The sequence below is a fragment of the Melanotaenia boesemani genome, chromosome 5 (genome assembly GCF_017639745.1).
Source record: "Melanotaenia boesemani isolate fMelBoe1 chromosome 5, fMelBoe1.pri, whole genome shotgun sequence".
In the NCBI taxonomy this organism is placed as follows: Eukaryota; Metazoa; Chordata; class Actinopteri; order Atheriniformes; family Melanotaeniidae; genus Melanotaenia; species Melanotaenia boesemani.
Genome location: NC_055686.1, coordinates 16,514,692 through 16,533,131, shown reverse-complemented (window position 1 = coordinate 16,533,131; position 18,440 = coordinate 16,514,692). Strand labels below are relative to the sequence as shown.

The following is an 18,440-nucleotide window of genomic DNA, read 5'->3' as shown; positions in this document are numbered from 1 at the left end:
TATGAAACCTGTTGGCAGCCACCGGGGATGACAAAATATCTGACCTTTAGAAAGAGCATGTAATATTGCAGACCAGATATTTCAGTGTATACCAGTGTGTCTGCAAGTGTGGGGAGGACTATCTCATTACTCCTCATGAAAAATAAAACAGTCAACTTTCTTTTTTGTAAATGTCAAATACACCAAACCTGTCAGCCAGATTTTAGAACAAGAAGGCTTCAAGCTCCTCAGTCTATATACTGATGTCTGGAGTTGTGAGGAAGGTAGATGAGAGAAGTTGATAGATGTAAAGAAAAATAAGATGAGGAGCAATAACAGCTGTCTTTGAAGCAGCTTCTCGTCTGTCAGACGAAACCAAGCATGTATGGGTTTTCATATGCTGGTTTGTGTAAGCAATCTGAACATGGAGATGTGTTTTTGCATGGACTACTTAGCATGTGTTTATTTTTATATCTTTGTTACATATTAGGGTACGAGACTGCAAATTATTTTTAAATCTAAACTACCATTACAGTTGTATGTATAAATACAGAGTGAACCACAGTACCTTAGATCGGAACGGCTCAGGAAAGCCTCCATGGGGGATCCCTACGTATCCCTGCAGGAACTCGACCACAGACAGCGGGAAGGACAGCTCGTCCGCCCTCTCCTCAACCTCTGCCCTGGTCAGGTTGTTTTGCACCATGAACTGAGCCAGATCACCCACAATCTTTGAAGATGGAGTCACCTAAGAAAGAAAGTACAGTTAGAACTATCATTTGTTATTGGGAGTATTAAATCCCCTCTTGGCTGAACAGAAGAACAGATCCTAGCCTGCTTTAGCAATCAGTTAGGTTTCTCTTTCATCACTGACTCAGAATAAGGTGAGCCAGATCCTCAGGACGCAGGCAATAACTCAATTTGCTCAGGCCAAGAAGAAGATATCATATTTCTTTCCCCTGGCCTTTAAATATCAGCATCAGCATTTCACAAAAAGACCATATTCAACGTAAGTGAGGAATTTTTCTACGGGTTTCATCTTCTTTTCTACTAAAACTAGAAGCTGCTGGTTTTGTCTCTAAGGCAACAATGAGTCTCTGTACGGTACTGCAGGGTGGTTTCACAGGCAGGACTGTGCATTACAAGTGGTGACAGATTCTTTGTTTAAATAAAGATTTAGCACTGAGTAACCCAGAGAAAAGAATGAAAGAAGGTTACACCAGTGATCATTTGGATTGATTGCCATGAACTAAACTAGACATGGCTGATCTGTGAAAACAGAGTAAACCACAAAACAAAGAGGGAACAAGAAAGAGTGCAGGAAACATTCATTAAAAATCACACGTATTCTTTTTTTCATTATTTATAATGGCATATCATTATGGTAATAGCACTCCCTATTACCATAATGGTGATAAGTGGAGTCTTTTGACTGGAACAGGACACTGATGCGAATATCAATTGGAAGCATTACTCGTCCATTGTCACGAATGCAAACGCAGATTTAAGGCTTTCTGTTGACTTCCATCAGGTAATTTACCAATTTGAAGGAGGAAGAGGTAATTTAATGTCTCAGAAACTTTGTTACACACTCAGATAACCCAGTTTTGTGCTCAGTCCTGCAGGTTTTATTAAACACGAGTAGCTGATAAAATATAATGGCTCCAACATTTGAACTCTAGCCAGCAGAGGGCCAGGGTCGCGTTCAAAACACAACCCACAGCTGATGAGCTGTACACTGAAGCGCTGACAGCTGGGGAATGAAGGAGAACAAAATGCAGGCCTACACTCTACAAGATGCCTATTTTCCTGGCAATTAGTGCACTCTGAAGGAGGAAGAAGAAAGAGAATGGATGAACAAATATGGATAAAGTTGACATTCCTCAAAGAATTCCCTAACAAAACATTTGACACCTCTTTGAGACATACAAATTATCCCAAGTGAGTCATAAAGCACACACTTCCCTCAGGGATTACTACAATCCTTTGGGGTTTGGGCGCTTGTTAGATTGATACAAGAAAGAAATGCCTCCTGCTGATTGAGACAAGCGTGCACTTTTCTTCTACATCTCCCTGCTACAACACCTAATGCTCACTTTGACTGAGGTTTGAATAGAGGAGATAATGATTGATTTCTCTTACAAAGTAACTGTTTACAGAAAAGCTTAAGGGATTTGGATGGGCTGTTGAAATCCCTTGAGAGGCCATTAAGTTGGTATAGCTGCCAAACAAAACCTCACAACTGATTCACTTAAAATCTATATAAAACATGAGCATCAGCACCCAGCATTCCTTCTCAGCCTCCTTCCTCTCACTTTTTCCCAGAGTTAAAATTAGTTTCTCATTAGTTATTATTCAGCTCTATAAATCGCATCTGTCTTTGTTCCTTCTTTGCACTTAAAATCAAGATGTTGACCTTTTACGCTTCCCTCAATGATCCACTTAGTCCTGTTCTCATCCCTCTTTCCTCCATCCCATCTGGCAAATAATTATTTTCTTTTATCCATAGTGACATCAAGAGTGTTAATATTTGATGAGTCATCTGCCCCCAGCTCTCTCTGGGTGAATCACTCACAGGAAAATAAATGATCTGCCGTGTTTGGGCTATATGTGATGTATGAGTTTTTCTATATTTTTAAAATGAGTGAGTGAGTAAAGTCACATCCTTGTCTGATCAGAAAATACTGTTTCTGTGTGAATTAGAGAGGCTGGTTTCATAATTTGTTTATTCTTTAAATGTACCATAAGCCTGGTGTGGTGACTAAATATCTGCAATAGGCAAATTATTTTGTAGGCGTTTCTCTTGAATGTGTAATTTATGATGGTGCAAACAGATGCGCCCAAATAAGCCCTGTGAGATTTCATGTTATGTAAATTTTTAGTATAGAGAGAGTAAAAATGGGAAAATGCTGTTCCTTAAGATCTTATTGATGTTTGCTGCAATGTGAACTAACACAATTCACAGAGGAGAAGAATCTCAGTAGTGTGGCAGATAACGGGCCATCAATCAAAGTTATTGGACATACTGTATAATTATGATCCGATGATGCCGCTAGATGAAAAATGGAGTGATCTCAAAAGGGAAGTTATCACTATTTACTGGTATCTAAACCTAAATAAAAGGCTTCACCTATAGACACACTCAGGGATGTCACTCAAAACCACAATTTTCCCCTTCCAGGTGGTGGTAGGGAATTCTTTTTCATAGAAATGCAGATGTTTATATTCAATTTGTTGCTATATAGATATGTAAATGTGACACTTGAGCTGCTGTATGACATGCCACAGAGTCACTGAAGTCTTCATAAACTTAACTCAGTTTATAGGGATCAGCTGAGTAGTTGTAGGGGTCAGATTTATTTGTGTTGTGTTAAAAGATCTGTGGATATTTTCCATTTAAGATTATCTGAAGCCACTTAAATGAAAGAAATGAACTTCTCAGATGTAATGCATTTTAGCTGAATTTAGAACATATTAAAGCTAGGACTCATTGCTCTCAGAAACCCTTTTCCACCCTCAGTCACTTCTTTCTGCTCTCTTCAACACCTCTTCTACTGTCTGTACGTCTCTCTCACTTCCACTAATGTACAGCACCCATTAAGTGGAAATGCATGAGTCCACATTCCTGGCAGTAGAAGCACGATACAGTAGAAAATGTGAGAAAATGAGTCTGTGTCAAGGTTTGGAGGTGACATTTGTGTGTGTATGCCGTCGTGGCTTGTGTCTGTGTACTTTGCTCAAATTTGCTTTGAAATGCAACTCTATCCAAACCTGGACTTCCCTAATGGGCAAAGGATTATATCATCCAGAACAGCCAGTGTGCATCTGTGAGAGTGTGTGTGAGAAGGAAGACAAATACAACACACACACACACAATAATACAAGCCAGCCAAGCCAGGAGCAGTGAAGAATGGTACCTGTCAGAAGAGGAGGAGACAGGAGAGAGGACTGATAACAAGAGGCTCAGAAAAGGAGAGGCGGAGGGGAGAGATGATAGAAAGATCAGAGATATATGAAGGAAGTCTAATCGAAATGAAAGAAGGTGGGAGGGAGTAATGAAGGAGTAGATGAGACAAAATGAGACTGGAGATGGAAAGATAGCAGACAGGGTGACGAAGAGAGTGACAGGGCTAGTAAGAGGGAGAAATAAAGGCATGGGCAGATTAAGCAATAGAAGGAGAGGAAGAGGCAAACAGACAAGAGCCGTCGACATCTGCAGCCCCACAGGCAATACAAGGCGTGCTCCACCTCCAAGCATCAGAGACTGTGTGCGTTTGAGAGAGTGGAGGCAAGTGAATACGTGCCTGTAATTGCAAAAGGAGAGCGACAGAGAAAGTGAGGAAGACAGAACAAACACAAATGTACCGTTTACATTGACAAGCTCCTGTTGCGACAGATTAAGCTGAGTGACGAGGAGGAAAAGTTGAGGAAAACAACAAAACAAGCACAAAATGCAAGCCACAAAATACAGGAAGAGGCTTTAGAAACTTGGTAAATTTTATCTCCTGTGACACCTAAGTTAATGCCAATTAAGCAGACACACTTTCCTGTAATGTACAAGGTGTTGCAGCATTCCTAGCTCTGTTGGGGAATACATTGTTAAAACAGCACCTTTGGGCATCTGCTCATGTGGGTTTTACTTGATTTTTCTGTTGCTTTAACAAATGTGCCTTCAAGCAACAGTGATACAGACTAGTTTTAGAACTAAAAGAGACGAATTTTTACAACTATCCTGTGGCAAAGATGGTTTTCGGCTTTTGCATCATACTATTCAGATATTTACAACACTGTGGTCTTTACAGGGCGGTACTACATGGTACAGGATAACAAAAGGAAAAGGCTGGCATCTAATGGAAGATGAAATATACATGACATATTTCAGTGTAGAAATTGGGTCCTTGTCTATTGACCAGCTCCTCTCCATTTTCAAGGTTCCCTGAAGCAAGTTGAGAGTTTAGCACTGCCTTTGTTTGCCGTACGCTACTAGTGTTCACATGTATACATACACTATAAGAAAAATATTACAGTATAAAAATGAGTTATACATTATTTACATTCAAAATACAGAAGTCATGTATTTGAAGCTGGCTAAAAAAAAGCACCAAATACCAGAAACTCTTGTCTGGGGATTGAGTATTGACTACATTGCAGGTGCAAAACAGTACAAGACATCATGATATGACCTATCAGTTCTGTGGCTGCTGATATGAATCAATATAATTTCACACATTAAACAGCCTTAACCAATGTTTAAATTCATGCCCAAACTTCTCACTCTTAGATAAAATGCACTCAGGGGTAAAAACGGATCTTCTTTCACATTTTCAGCTCTCATATCCATCATCTACTCACTGCCCTGTCTTTCAGAGCTCCTTCTCCCTTAGAGCAAGCACGTAGTGTGTGAAACATCCACTGTCACCAACAATGTTCTTCAACTACTGTACATGCAAACTTTATGACTGCCGGGTGATGGTGAAGACAGATTTGATCTGACCTAAAAGTTTTTCAACAAAATGATTAAAGCAGCATTAGTGCTGTGAACATGGGGAGGCTACCATATTTTCATTCCCTTTTAAATTTAGATTACATCAATGGATTTGTGCAGATTTTATAAATTTGCTGTGGGTGCTCTGCGAGCAGTGTAATGGTTATACTCAGCTGCACACATCTGAAATTAAAAATTATGTTAAAATCAGACTTATGACCATTTTATTCTGATTTTTCCAGTCCTGCCGAATTTTAATGCCTCTAATGTGAGCCTTTTCTTGGAAAACCTAAAACTGTTAGTAAAATATTTTGTGTCAGCTAGGGCTGGGTAAAAAATAAATCAATTTTAATCGATTCAAATGAAATAAATCAAATATTGATTCATAAAACAACACATTTGTTCTGTCCTGTGTTTTTTTTCTGACTCTAAATCTGGGGAAACACTGTATTGTTATGGTACTTCAGAAATAAATGTAGATATATCAGATTATTACAGTAATCTGATTACTGCCAGATAACTGATTTTGATTGTCAAGTAAATGCACTCAGTGTTTTATAAAATTTAAAAAAAAAAAGTTACCTGAGAATGTTTTTAATATTCAAGGAAAATAGGTGGTGTTACATAGTTAACTGTAAATGAATCAAAATCGAATCGGATTTAATCGAAATTGAATGGAAATAGGTCGTTGTGAATCGATTCAGGAAATTAGTAATGATTCCCAGCCCTACTGTCAGCTTGTGAATTATCTAAAAAACATTAAATGAAACCCATTCATTGTAAATTATTGATTTGGCTTTAATGTTTATCAATATTTTAAAAAAGAAGCAGCAAACATGTTGCATTAGTTTCATATGGGTTAAGAAGCAGTTCTGTCAGCTTGGATGGAGGAGACGACACTAAAACATGAATTAATTAACTTACCAAAGCAAACAGCCTCTTTAATGTAAATGTTCATATTTAATGTTAAAATTACTTTTGGGAATAGATCTTTTTTTTTCTTAAGTTGTGTGGAAATTAAGGGACATCATGAAAAAATGTCAAATATGTAGGGCCAAACCATGTACAGATCTAAAAACTAATAATAAAATCTTAAAATCAATCCTCAGCCTGACAGGGAGCCAGTCCGGGGAGGTGAGGGTTGAAGCAATGTGATCAAGTGTGTCTGAATTTTGCCAGCTTTGTGTTTTAATACCTCGGGCTGGTTTTATACACAACTCCTGAAGAGATGTACCTAAAAGAAGGATAAGATACTACCTATCCATAGTCCAGCTACAGATGAAGGAAATGCAATTATCTGAAAATAAAATTGCCATTTTATTTCTTTAACATGCTGAGTTTAAGTTTGAGCTAGCATTAGCTCTCAGACAAGGTACCGTGTGCAATCTTAAATGCTCCAAACATGCTTTAAGAGTTTTGGAGTGCAATTTGTATGCAGTATATATTTGCAGTGTAGCCTGATGCTGTAGGAAAGATCTTGATTTAGACACATCCAGCAGAAAAGAGGGATGCAGTGGAATCTAGATGCTCACTTGACAGCCTAAAACCAGTTGCAAGGAGAAAGGCTGGGAAATCATAGTTTTAAAAGGAAGAGTGGCAAGTCTCTGCCATATTCTGGCCAAAACATGTCAGACATTTCATTAAGATCCCATGAGAAGGTGTCAACTTGCAAAAAAAAAAGATGCCAGCTCATTATATGGTGCATCCCCTTTATGTCTGTATCTGACGAGCAGTTTCCCTCCCCATTATCGACAAGCTGACAGTGTGAAAGACATAGCCACAGCCAAGCTAACAGGACACAACAGAGCACACAGTAGAACCCATAGGCACGTTGAGACAACATTGGCTTGTGCAGTGAGGCCTGCAGAGTCTTAATTGAATTGATAGAGAACATGGGGAGAGGGTAGGAGAGGTTGGGGGGGAGAATTGATTAGAAAAAGAGAGATAGGGAAAGAAAATTAGGAAGAGGGGACAAGAGACTGAAAATTGAGAGAAAGACACAAAAATAAAACAACAACAAAGAAGAAGAGACAAGGACGTGGTTGAGTAATAGAAAGTCTATAAGGCCGTGTCTATGACGAGACACGACCAAATAAGAAAGAAGGCAGGGGAATGTAATTGTGTAAAGCAGCAACAGAATGGGGAGCAGAAAGGTGAGGAAGAAAAATAAGAGTGTAGCTTGATAAAAAGAAGGAGAAAGCCACAACAGAGCAAAATAATTAAAATGTGAGTGCAGGAGAAGAGGGATGAATCTATTACCAAGCTGCGATAGTAAATAATGAAGGAAGAATAACAAAGTAACTAATAAAAGATAATGAAAAACCAAAAAGCAGGCAGGAGGTAAGCTCTGTGAATAAAACTGTTAACTGCAGCATTTGTAATTGAGCTCCTCTCCATGACTACGATCAATGTGTGGTTGGGGGATGGGTCAACCCAAAAATTATTGATTGAAGTTAGACTAATTAAAAAGTAGGTTATACAGAGAGAGAAACTGAGTATCACTACATGAGCCTGCTTCAGCTGAACTTGTTGGAAAGTGACAAGAAAAATGAGCCCAGTGTTAAGACAGGAAAAAATGAGCCATTTTGGAGGTAAAATCCTGCGAAGTAAAAAGAAAAATTATTGAAAGGATGGTGCAACAAGATAACTACCCATAGGAAAGTAAGAAAGGTCAAACAAAGAGCACAGCTTAAAGTGAATTTCAACAGGAGAGAGCAGTGGGTGCACCTGATTTAATCTGGGATTATTTGACTCAGCCAAGCTAAGACAGAGCAGCAGCTTAACAGATGCAGTCCAAGTCCGCTCTGCCAGAGGAGGAATATCAAATAAATACTTGGTCCTGATGGAGCCAGTGCCCAAACTTCACAAACCAAATGGAAAATGATTATTTATCCCCCTTAATAATGCCAGGCAGTGTTGTATTATTGTGTATTATTAGTCACCTTTACAACAAGGTAGACACATTGAGACAACATTGGCTTGTGCAGTGAGGCCTGCAGAGTCTTAATTGAATTGATGGAGAACATGGGGAGAGGGGACTTATGAGGAAAAGGTGTTTGCCAAACTAAAATTTGAGTTTTCAGCAGACAATGTCTTAATTTTTAAGGAACTGAAGGCTGTAAAGAAGCATCACTGTGTGGTTTACTGTGTGCATGCAAACAGGAAAAAAGCAGACCAATCATTTCCTCATTGTTATTTTAATAGGTTCCGACTTCCTTTAATGTAAAACCTTAAATTGGGGGTATTACTTTGAAAATAAATGAATTTATAAAGTATCTTGATCTGAAAACTATAATCAGGATTTTCTGGCATTAGTGACGGTAGAAATTGTGATGAAGTCTCATCTGTCTACTTGCAGATTTTTACACCTACATTGCTCTGCGGCTAAAAGTAAACCAATGCTGAAACTGGAAAAGAAAAAGGACAAAAGAAAAAAGACATTTGTTTTATCTTCTTGTCTCACCTTAATAAGGTCTCCCAGCAATTTGTTGGCTTCAGTGTAAGCTTTCTTCACCTCCTTGAACTTATTTCCCAGTCCCATACTGTGAGCCTGCAATGAGCCAGAATGAAACAAAAGACAGCAGGAGTGAGCAGTAAACAGAATCCTTTTATTAGCTAATATTGAAAGAATAAGGCAAAGAATGTTGGCCAAGCATGTAGTATATAATGCATTAAGTGTCATCCAAAGTTATACTGGTCACTGTTGGATCCTACTGTAAACTACAATTCTCATTTTAGTTTAACCACCTCATTCCCATGTCATATTTGAAACTCTGCCATACTGAAATACTTTTTTCCAAGCTTTAAGCTTTGATAAATGTACCATTTACAAGCTAATCTTGCCAGATAAACAGATTATCCTATTCTCCACCCAGTTACTAACAAAAAAAACGTGAATTATGTCAGTCCCTGTTAAATTTACAAGTCATATACAAACAACCGCAGCTCAATGTACCTGGAAGTGAAGGTTGGTGTATTGTCCTCCAGGTATCTCGTTCTCGTAGACGTCAGCGTTGCCTGACTTCATGGTGGCAGTGCAGTCAAACGGAGCGTACAAGCCTCTGGTTACTTCCCAATATTCACTGTAGTCAAACACCTTTTCTAGAGCAATGCCTGCAACGCAAGATGGTAAACTGTCATCAAATCAGTGGTTTCCACAAGCATATGTTTAAGTCGGTGTACTTTACCAGGGCCTCAATCCTGCAACCAAATGGTAGAAGAAGCCAAAACGGCACATTTTAAAAATAAATATTACAGGGAGGTACATGTAAGGTAAGCTTACACTTCTTTTTGCATTTTTATGTTGATTGTCCATGTAAGTTCCTGAATATTTTGTAATACTTATAAAAAGATCTTGTGTTTATATTTATGACCCTCTGCCCCAGTTAAGGTTTTACCTTAAAAATAAAGAAGATGCTATATCACAAATATAAACAACAAACTGACAAAACCTACATTTTATAACTATAGAAGAACCTCTGTGTTTCTGTGGCTCAACTGTGATCTTGGTAAAAAAAAAAAAAAAAAAAAGAAATGAGCTAATGTGAAATTAATGGGCATGTAGCTGCTCCTCAAATTCAGCTGTCTGCCAAGCTAGCCAGTAATTGTGCCCATTTTCATTTAGGCTTTCATTGTGAAATTATAGCTTCATGTTACAAGAAGAAGGGATGAAGAAAAGATGATCAAGGTGTCAGAAAGAAACCTTTGCTGAATGAAACTCATTTCACTTTACCTACCAATTAAGCTGGTGGGCAGAATGCACATTTGTTAGTTTTGATTAGCAACTACTCAAATTTTATATGCTAAAATATTTTCAACATCTTGTATGGAGATTCTCTGGCAAATCTACAGATATTGTATAACAAACTTTGCACAAAAAGTAAGGAAATTTGTGTTTTGTTGACTATTTTACTCTTTTAAGAATACTGACTGGTGTTGTATTATACATCATAAGAAAGCCTGATTAATCACCTTTACGCCAAGGTATGGGATGTAAGGATCATACTTTTGTGAAATGAGCAACACAGCTAAATGTGTGGGTTGAGTACGCAGACAAATGTTCACAGGTCAAATGCAAACTTCCAATCCACCAAGAAACTCAAAACAAGAGTGAATACTAACTGGAGAATTTTGCAGGAGATTTGGCACATTTCTTGAAGCACATGTTTAGCTGTGATGCTCATTTCACAGAAGCATGATCGTTATACCTTGTAAGGGTGACTGGGCTTTCCACTCATGTCTAATACAACAGCAACTGATATTATTAAAACTTATAACGCCCCAAGGGTCTTAATGGGGGTATATTTATTATTTCTCTGGATTTACAAAGTCTGTGTAAACCAATCCTGGTGTCAAAGTAAAGCCAACACTGATGAGATTCGAAGGTGGAAGCACCACTGTAGATGCCACTGCGTTAAAAGTAAATGATGATGGAACATAGGGGGAAAAAATATCTATTTTCTTGTCACCTAATTTTTCTTTTTTTTTTTTGTATTTTTTAGTACATGACCCCTTTGAAAATTTGCTGCAGTAGACAAGAAACTCAAAAAAACAATGAATCAACATGTTGATCTTATCTCTGCAAAGATTCATGGTGCTGAAGTGAAACAGAACAAAGTTACAGAGGTTTTAGTAAAGGGATAGCTAGGCATTTTTTTCAATTTGGCACACTGAGTGAGGTCCTCGTCATCCAAACCATCCAAACATCCAGCACTACTTCTGCATTGTAGCGTTTCTTTGGGAAGCAATTTTGTCCAAACGTAGCCAAAAAGTTAATGAAAACATTGCAAACAACGGTAGATCTGTGGATAATGCATACATAGACATGGTAATACAGTAAATACTTTCTGTAAGTCTAGTAACCCTCCTAACTCCAGCCTCAATTGCCAATTTGTGTAACTGACTGCTCATTTTAATATTGAGATCCATTACAATCACGCTGATGTCACCATGTTTATGTCAGTCTCAGCAATCAATAAAGGGGGAAAGATCTGTGACAAAGAACAAATGACACCTGTCTTTGTCCAATCAAATTCATGTAACTGGGCAGAAAATTGTGATTTTGGACAAGAAACTGCTCCCAAAAGATACCAGATATTGAGTTTTACAGTAAACGTGTACTCCAGTGGATACTAATTTTGGAGGCAGGATGGTAAAGGTAAGATTGAATTCATCACATAAACATGTGGATCCATAATGTATGTTTACATCTTGTTGTGGACTTTGTTTATCTGCTTTTATATGTTTGTTGTCTTAACTGTGTTTGGTGGCCATAGAAATGGTTTAAAGAGTATTTAGCTGAGGTTCTGTACTTTCACATGTCAATTTACATACCAGACCGGATGTACTGGTAACCAGGAGCATTCTAACTTAAAAAGTTAAAGGGCAGAAATAATTAGCCATACATACCACGTTTATATTGACACAAAGAACTGTAAAAATGCAGTATTTGGACATTTTGGCAGAGCCTTGTGAAAAATTAAAAGTACCTTAATTGCTTACAATACACCACTGAAGCTGAAAAGACTTGGATGAATATACTTGGCTGCAGATGTGGGGAATTAAAATATTCCCTACTTTCTTTGTAATTAGAGGACTGCAGCAGTGAAACCAGCAGAGAAATCAGATACATAGCTGAAAAGGAAACATTACCTTTTTTTTTTTTAGGAAATAAAACGTTGGAATTAAATGTTGGAGTATTGGGTCAGCTAGTGGACCTCATGATACTCTGGTTGCATTTATTTGTGTTGGTCTTCGTCTCTCAATGGAGATAAAAAAGTAAAATGTTTGTAGAAGTAAAAATCATATTAAGGTATATCATTTTTTTTTAATTCCATTGTAAAAAAGCAGCCACACACATCAAGCTTGATAAGAGTTACAAAGGGTGAAAAAATGGACAGAGATTAGACAGATAAGGATAGAGTAGAAAACAAACCAAAACTTTAACAAGAAAAAAAGGAACAGGGTCAAGAGGTGATGGGGAGATTTACAAGAAGCTTAGTGGGTCTCTTCATCTGCCTCTTTTAGAGTTCACTGTGTGTAGTTTAACTGCCTTGCTCGTATGTTGCTTGTATTCCCAGGCACTTGTGTATTTTGTGCATTTGACTGTCACTACTTGGTTAACTGCAATGTTGCGTCATCTATTAAACACATGCATGATGCAAGAAGTAAGGCAGTAAACGTGGTCAAACACATGCAAGGACCACTATAATATGCATCATCATTCAAATGCAATAGTGTGTGTGAATACATATGACATTTAAAATGCTCAGGAGTGTTTGCACATTGTGGCAGGCTTACTGAATAAATAAACTAGCATCTTAAAGATGGATGAATTAGTAGTGGAAGTGCTTCTTTGGGCATTTTCTTCCGAACAAAGATTGTGATAGGGTAGATGATAAACAGCAGAGAGAAGGGGAGTCTGAAGGAGTGAACTAAGCATGGAAAGTGTTGTTAATTGCGTTGTCACTGCCTAAGAAGGAAGGCAAAGGAGGACGGTGCAGACACAATGTGAAAGAAGCAAGAGTGATGGGAAAAGCGAGGGAGGGAGAAACACTGCACAGGGCTGATTACTGGTTTGAAGCAGAGATGGGAGAGTGAGGGAGTGTTGGAGTGGAGGAAAGCAATAAACAGACTAAGGTCAGGGAGGTATGGAAGTATCCAAGGGATAATGCCTGATTACAAAAGTGGTGAAACAGTCAAACAGAGGAAGAGACGAGCACAAGGTGAATGGTAGAGCGTTAGGATGCGGGGAGCTGCTTGTACATGCATTATGTATATACAAGCAGGGTGGTCCATACCAGGATGCAGGATAAGCAAGCACACATGTGCTGCATCCCAATATCAGCCCCAAGTGAGGCAAATTCAAATTCCATGAATAAAGTGGCTGACAGAAAAACCTCTCACAGCTGAGTAATGACTTAGTCTTTCTGAGAACTGGATGCTCACAAATTGATATTCTGTCACTGAACTGGACTATGTCTAAATTGTCCTTTTATGCTGCTATATATATCAGGCTTTTTACATTTCTCTGAATAATATTTGTTAGCTCCTGCACATGAACCTGCTGCCTTCAGCTGTGGGTTAAATGTGTCGAACAACAATGAAGCAAGAGGTTTCCCTCTCAGAGCACATGTCACACATCAAAGTCAGAGCATGGCATGATTTAATGACTCTGTTGCTGAGCAGCTTTATGCTAGGAAAATGTCTTCCTCTTCATGACAGATTTTTCAGCAAGCGATTAAATATTCTTGCACTGACAATGAGCCTAGCAAAAAAGCCATTCTGTTTCAAGGACACCCACATGGACTAACAGCACCAGGAGCTGATGTTTACTCCTATCTTGTGCCACATAAAAAAAAACACACACTGGAGATATTGATAGAGCATCATGCTGTCTGTTTGGACTTCATCCATGGATATTAGTTATGGCAAAGCAAGCAAGCAGGCCATGAAATTTAAGGACTGTTGTCTTTTTTTCCCCCTGAAAAATCTGGCTTCAGGTTCTCAGCATGCAGTACCCTATATCTCTACTGAATAGTATCAGACAGCTTAGCCAAAATTTCCAAAGTTGCATGAGTGCAGCTTGGAAAGATGTCCTGTTTTGTATTATTGTCTTGGTTCTCATGAGTGATAGAGAATGCAAGGATAATACTCATCACCACAACACAAGGTGGAGACAACTCAGCACAGAGCTCTTCCCCGTTTCTCATGATAGATGAAGCTGTTGCTTAATTTTTCTAAACAAAAAAATCATTAAGAACCTCTTGTTACACTGCAGTTCAAAATCTGATGAGAACAGGAAGACAAATGCTTTGTTTTGAAAAGGGAAAGACCTTCATCTGGCATGTAGCTGACAGTTTATGAAGTAAAGATTTTGCTAGGGAAGTAATTGCATGTGTCATGCAGCGTTCTGTCTAGCCTAGTCTTGGTGGGTGAAACGACTTTGTTGAGTCAACTACAAAGTTTAAAATGAGACTCTACAAGCAAAGAAACAGCATGACACAAACTGTCCAAGGACAGATGCACTGATGAGACGGCAGTGCATCAGAGTGCAGTGATGACAGTAAATGAAAGTACTAATCATCTTCAGAAAGCATTGAGAAAAATCACATCCTACTGCAACATGAAAGAAGATTAGCCATTCATCAGCTTTAGGGTTCACATTTAGGACAGGCTATTCAAAGTATGAAGTAATCGGCGATACAGAGAGGTCACCTGGGCTATTTTGCTGTCAGTGGCATTGATGTGATAAATACTAAAATGTAAAGGTTCAGTGAGTAAGAATTACTGATGTCCAGTGGTAAAGATGTTAGTGATTAAATTAAAATGCCAAGCACTGTTGTGACTGGACAGTGGCCATCAGTGGCCAAAATTCTTTCCTCTGAGTGGAGGAAAGTAGCCTCAGGTGCAGTGGCTACAGGTAACTACAAAATTGTGTAAATTTTTTACTGTCTTTGTGCCTTTTAAGGCATTAGTTAACCTAAACAATGCTTTAGCACCTATCAAAAGCTCAGAGGGTTCTCACCTCATATACATGGCTGTTTGTCTATTCAGAGGCACTGTGGTAAAAAATGGTGGCACAAATATGGCAGCTGTCATGTATGTGGACCTACAGCAAGTAGACATAAATGGCTCAATAGAAACTCAGTTTTTAATTACATTAAATTTTTACATCACACACCTTTGATTTTGTTACACACTGCACTTTTATTCCCCTGGGGTCAACGGATGTAACGGTGCATCCAGATTGCATATCTGATTTAAAGAGGTAGTGCACCCTGAAATGTAGTACCTAATTGTGATGAAAACCAGCTATGCTGTTGATAAAGAGTCATTTTTTCATTTCTTTAAAAAAAACAGGATTTTGTGGGTCAAAATGACTCAAAACGCCCCCTACAGGGTAAAAGCAGGTTTTGTTTTTCATGAGCTGTACTTGAGCCATATTGGTGCTTTTCTACGTCACGAGAAAATTTAAAAAAAACCTATTGAAGCACTGCCTTCTAGTGGACAGGAGGACTAACAGCCTGAAAATGTCTTTTACTGGGCAGAAACTGTTTGCTGGAGTGGAACTAATGATTTTTGTGGCATCATACAGTGATAACTGATTGATACAAAAACCACCTGAGACAATAAAATATTTTGATGTCAACAGTTTATGACTTTGTTTACAAAATTTGTACACAAGTTTTCAAAAATCAACTATATTTGCATTGTTAAATATAAAAAAAGGATTTTTATACATTTGTGGTTTTCAAACAAAAAAGACTAACTTCTTATGACTGAAATTTGATGTTTTTTTTGTGTGATTTAAGGCCCAGTGTGTTAATACAGTTTGTTAAAATGAAAAATAAGTGAGGTTGCCCTGAAAAGAACCAAACAAGGCAGATAAACAGTTTTAAAGCTGAAATATATAAAATCAACAGAAGTCAACAACAACCAATTATACCTTAGACCACAGAGGGCTAAAGCAATTTACAGAAATATCAAAGCACCATTTTATTTTAACGGTAAGGATTAAATTTAGAGATTTATGAATTTGACCTTTTTTTTCCAATCCAAGTGCTGTTTAACAGAAACTTTTCTCTCTACTTCACTGTGCAAGGTTTTTCATTTAAAGTAAAACTTTCAGCTAGAAACAGAAGCACTTGCCCTGGAAATGTTTGTCTAGAGCTCTGAAGTCTATAGAAAACACATCTGACCACAAACAGCAGAACTGCAACAAACCTTCCTCAAAAAGGACAATTAACAACAGCTTTTCAGTCCAGTATTATTTATTAAAATCCATTATGTAGTAGGGGTTTGTCCTTAATTATACCACTGTTGTTAAAGGTTAAGTATGCGATGTAACATCAAAGTAAAGCAGTGAAATACTGCCTATTTTCCAAACAGCCCTGCTTATACAGCTGCAGACACGGTGCAACAAAAGAATCTATGACAATGAATCAATAAACATACTGAGCACTCTGTTAGGTAAGCATGTGTGACTCCAGAGAGACTGGTCTTTGTTTAACATTAGCATCAGAGTGACTTGTTTTATTATGCAACAGAAGACTGAGTCTACCAGTGTTGTGAATGGCATGATGGAGAGCTTACTGTGAAGAACAAACAACCATCAAATACTGCCATGATGGGTAATAAGTAAACTCCAGCATTGAAACTCACACATTATCAGAGCTTGCAGGAAATATTTAAACTAAACTATGTTGTCCATTTAAAAAGATTATCAACATGTAGCCACCAGAGTACCAAACTGCACATAATGGTACTAATATCCTGCAATACAGCAGCAAACAGCACATTAGCTGTGCAGTGTGAATATAAACAAAATTAGCAAGCTTTTCGTGGCTCTGAGTAATGGAAATGAGCTATCAGATCTAGTTAGCAGAGCAGAGTCAGTTTTCCCAGTAGCATTACTCCACATAAGCAAGCAGCAAACTTCACATCAGATCTAATTCTTTTAGCCCGTTTAATGTCCCTTCAATTTTTAAACAGAAGTTTTACAACTGTCTGCTTTAATACGTTTTCCACTCCAGGCCCCTCGCTGTGGGAGGTGGAGGTCATTGAGCCTGGTCAGTTCTCAGTGGTAGTGGAAGGGGGGAGCGTTTTCACAGCCAATGAAAATTATATTGTGCAGAACCCATTGGCCAATAACAAACCCACAGGGAAATGAACACACAAATCCATCCATCAAATTATCTCATGACCTCCAAGAGGGGTCCAGGAGGCCCAAAAGATTTGATAGAAACAGAGAAAGCACATGAGTAATAATCATTCTAAAGTTACCCTGGAGAACCTAAAAACCTTAAATACTCCTGGAAAAATGGCTCTCTGCTGGGAAGCAGGATTTAAAACTCAAACTGCCCGTGATAAAAATTAGGACTTCACAGAAACAAGTGTAAGACCACTGTTTTGGTTATCAATGCAACAGTTTTATTTAGCACAGATTTCCTCTTCTGGTCTACCTCCCAGTCTTCATCTTACACTCATAACTGGCTGTGTGGATTATTACTCAGCAGAATGAGTAGCTCTTTCTGACTTAGGTCCATAATTACAAATGCACTATTGATTTGTTGATTGATTTTCTACTCTCAGTTTAAGTGGCAGACACTGAGAAAGACTCAAAAATCATTTGTGTGCAAGACTGATGAGCTGGAATAAAACTGAACTTGTGCAAGTGCTCTGTTAGTGGAGATCATCTAAAGAGGTGTGAATGCTGTCATGCAAACCCTGGTGTGTAAAACATAAATGGGCTGATACTGCTTGAAAAATTAAGTCTTGGTCTGGTATTAACTAAAAAATGAAAACAGACCGGAAAAGATATAACCAGCATACCACCCTTGATTCAGATTCATGGAAGCTTTGCTGCTGTTACACTTCTATATTAGTCTAAGATCGACTCTTTGCTTGTAGAGCATCACCTTCGAATGCAACACAGGATCTCATCATGCTATTTTAAACGTGAATGTTTCAGGTTTTTCGTGAACTCTCAGCAAGTAAAAGAAATATCACCACATGGACCCAACTTATATCCAAGGAGACCATTTCTCCTGAATTACAGCATTTTCTAGGAAGACAAAGTTCTGTCAACAAAATACATCAGATAAGCTGTCCAATCATGGTTTGATCGAATCCATAGGTCTTTTATCAGGGATTTGTTGGTTTGTTGAAAAAAAAAAAATTGCAGTGTGAAAAGCAAAATGGATCAGAATTAATCTTTGCTTTGGTTGAGAAAAGGGTCCCACATGATATAAGAAACTTTATCTCTAAAACTAGATGCAGAGGTTGTGTGTTGTTTCTTTAAACATATCTTTTTAAATAATCTTACATAATAAAGACTAATTAAAATGATTAAATATAATTTTCTTATATGACATCCACCATCTACCAAAAACTATGCTTTAAAAAGAATTTCTTTTTAAGATCATGTGATAAGGAAATCATTGTCTTGAGGTCCCAATGTGTCTGCACCCACTAT

The 18,440-nt window shown here is 38.0% G+C and overlaps 1 protein-coding gene across 2 annotated transcripts in view; it reads right to left on the bottom strand.

Annotated features, from left to right (window-relative positions):
* The window catches only part of pcxb (pyruvate carboxylase b), a 312,844-nt gene that overhangs the window by 23,496 nt on the left and 270,908 nt on the right, over positions 1–18,440 (bottom strand). For both annotated transcript variants that reach the window (XM_041985524.1, XM_041985525.1), the window contains exons 20-22: positions 9,420–9,577; positions 8,928–9,014; positions 548–727 (exon numbers count right to left, since the gene is read on the bottom strand). In XM_041985524.1, coding sequence (XP_041841458.1) covers positions 548–727; positions 8,928–9,014; positions 9,420–9,577 — 425 coding nt within the window. The remainder of the gene's footprint in view (positions 1–547; positions 728–8,927; positions 9,015–9,419; positions 9,578–18,440) is intronic.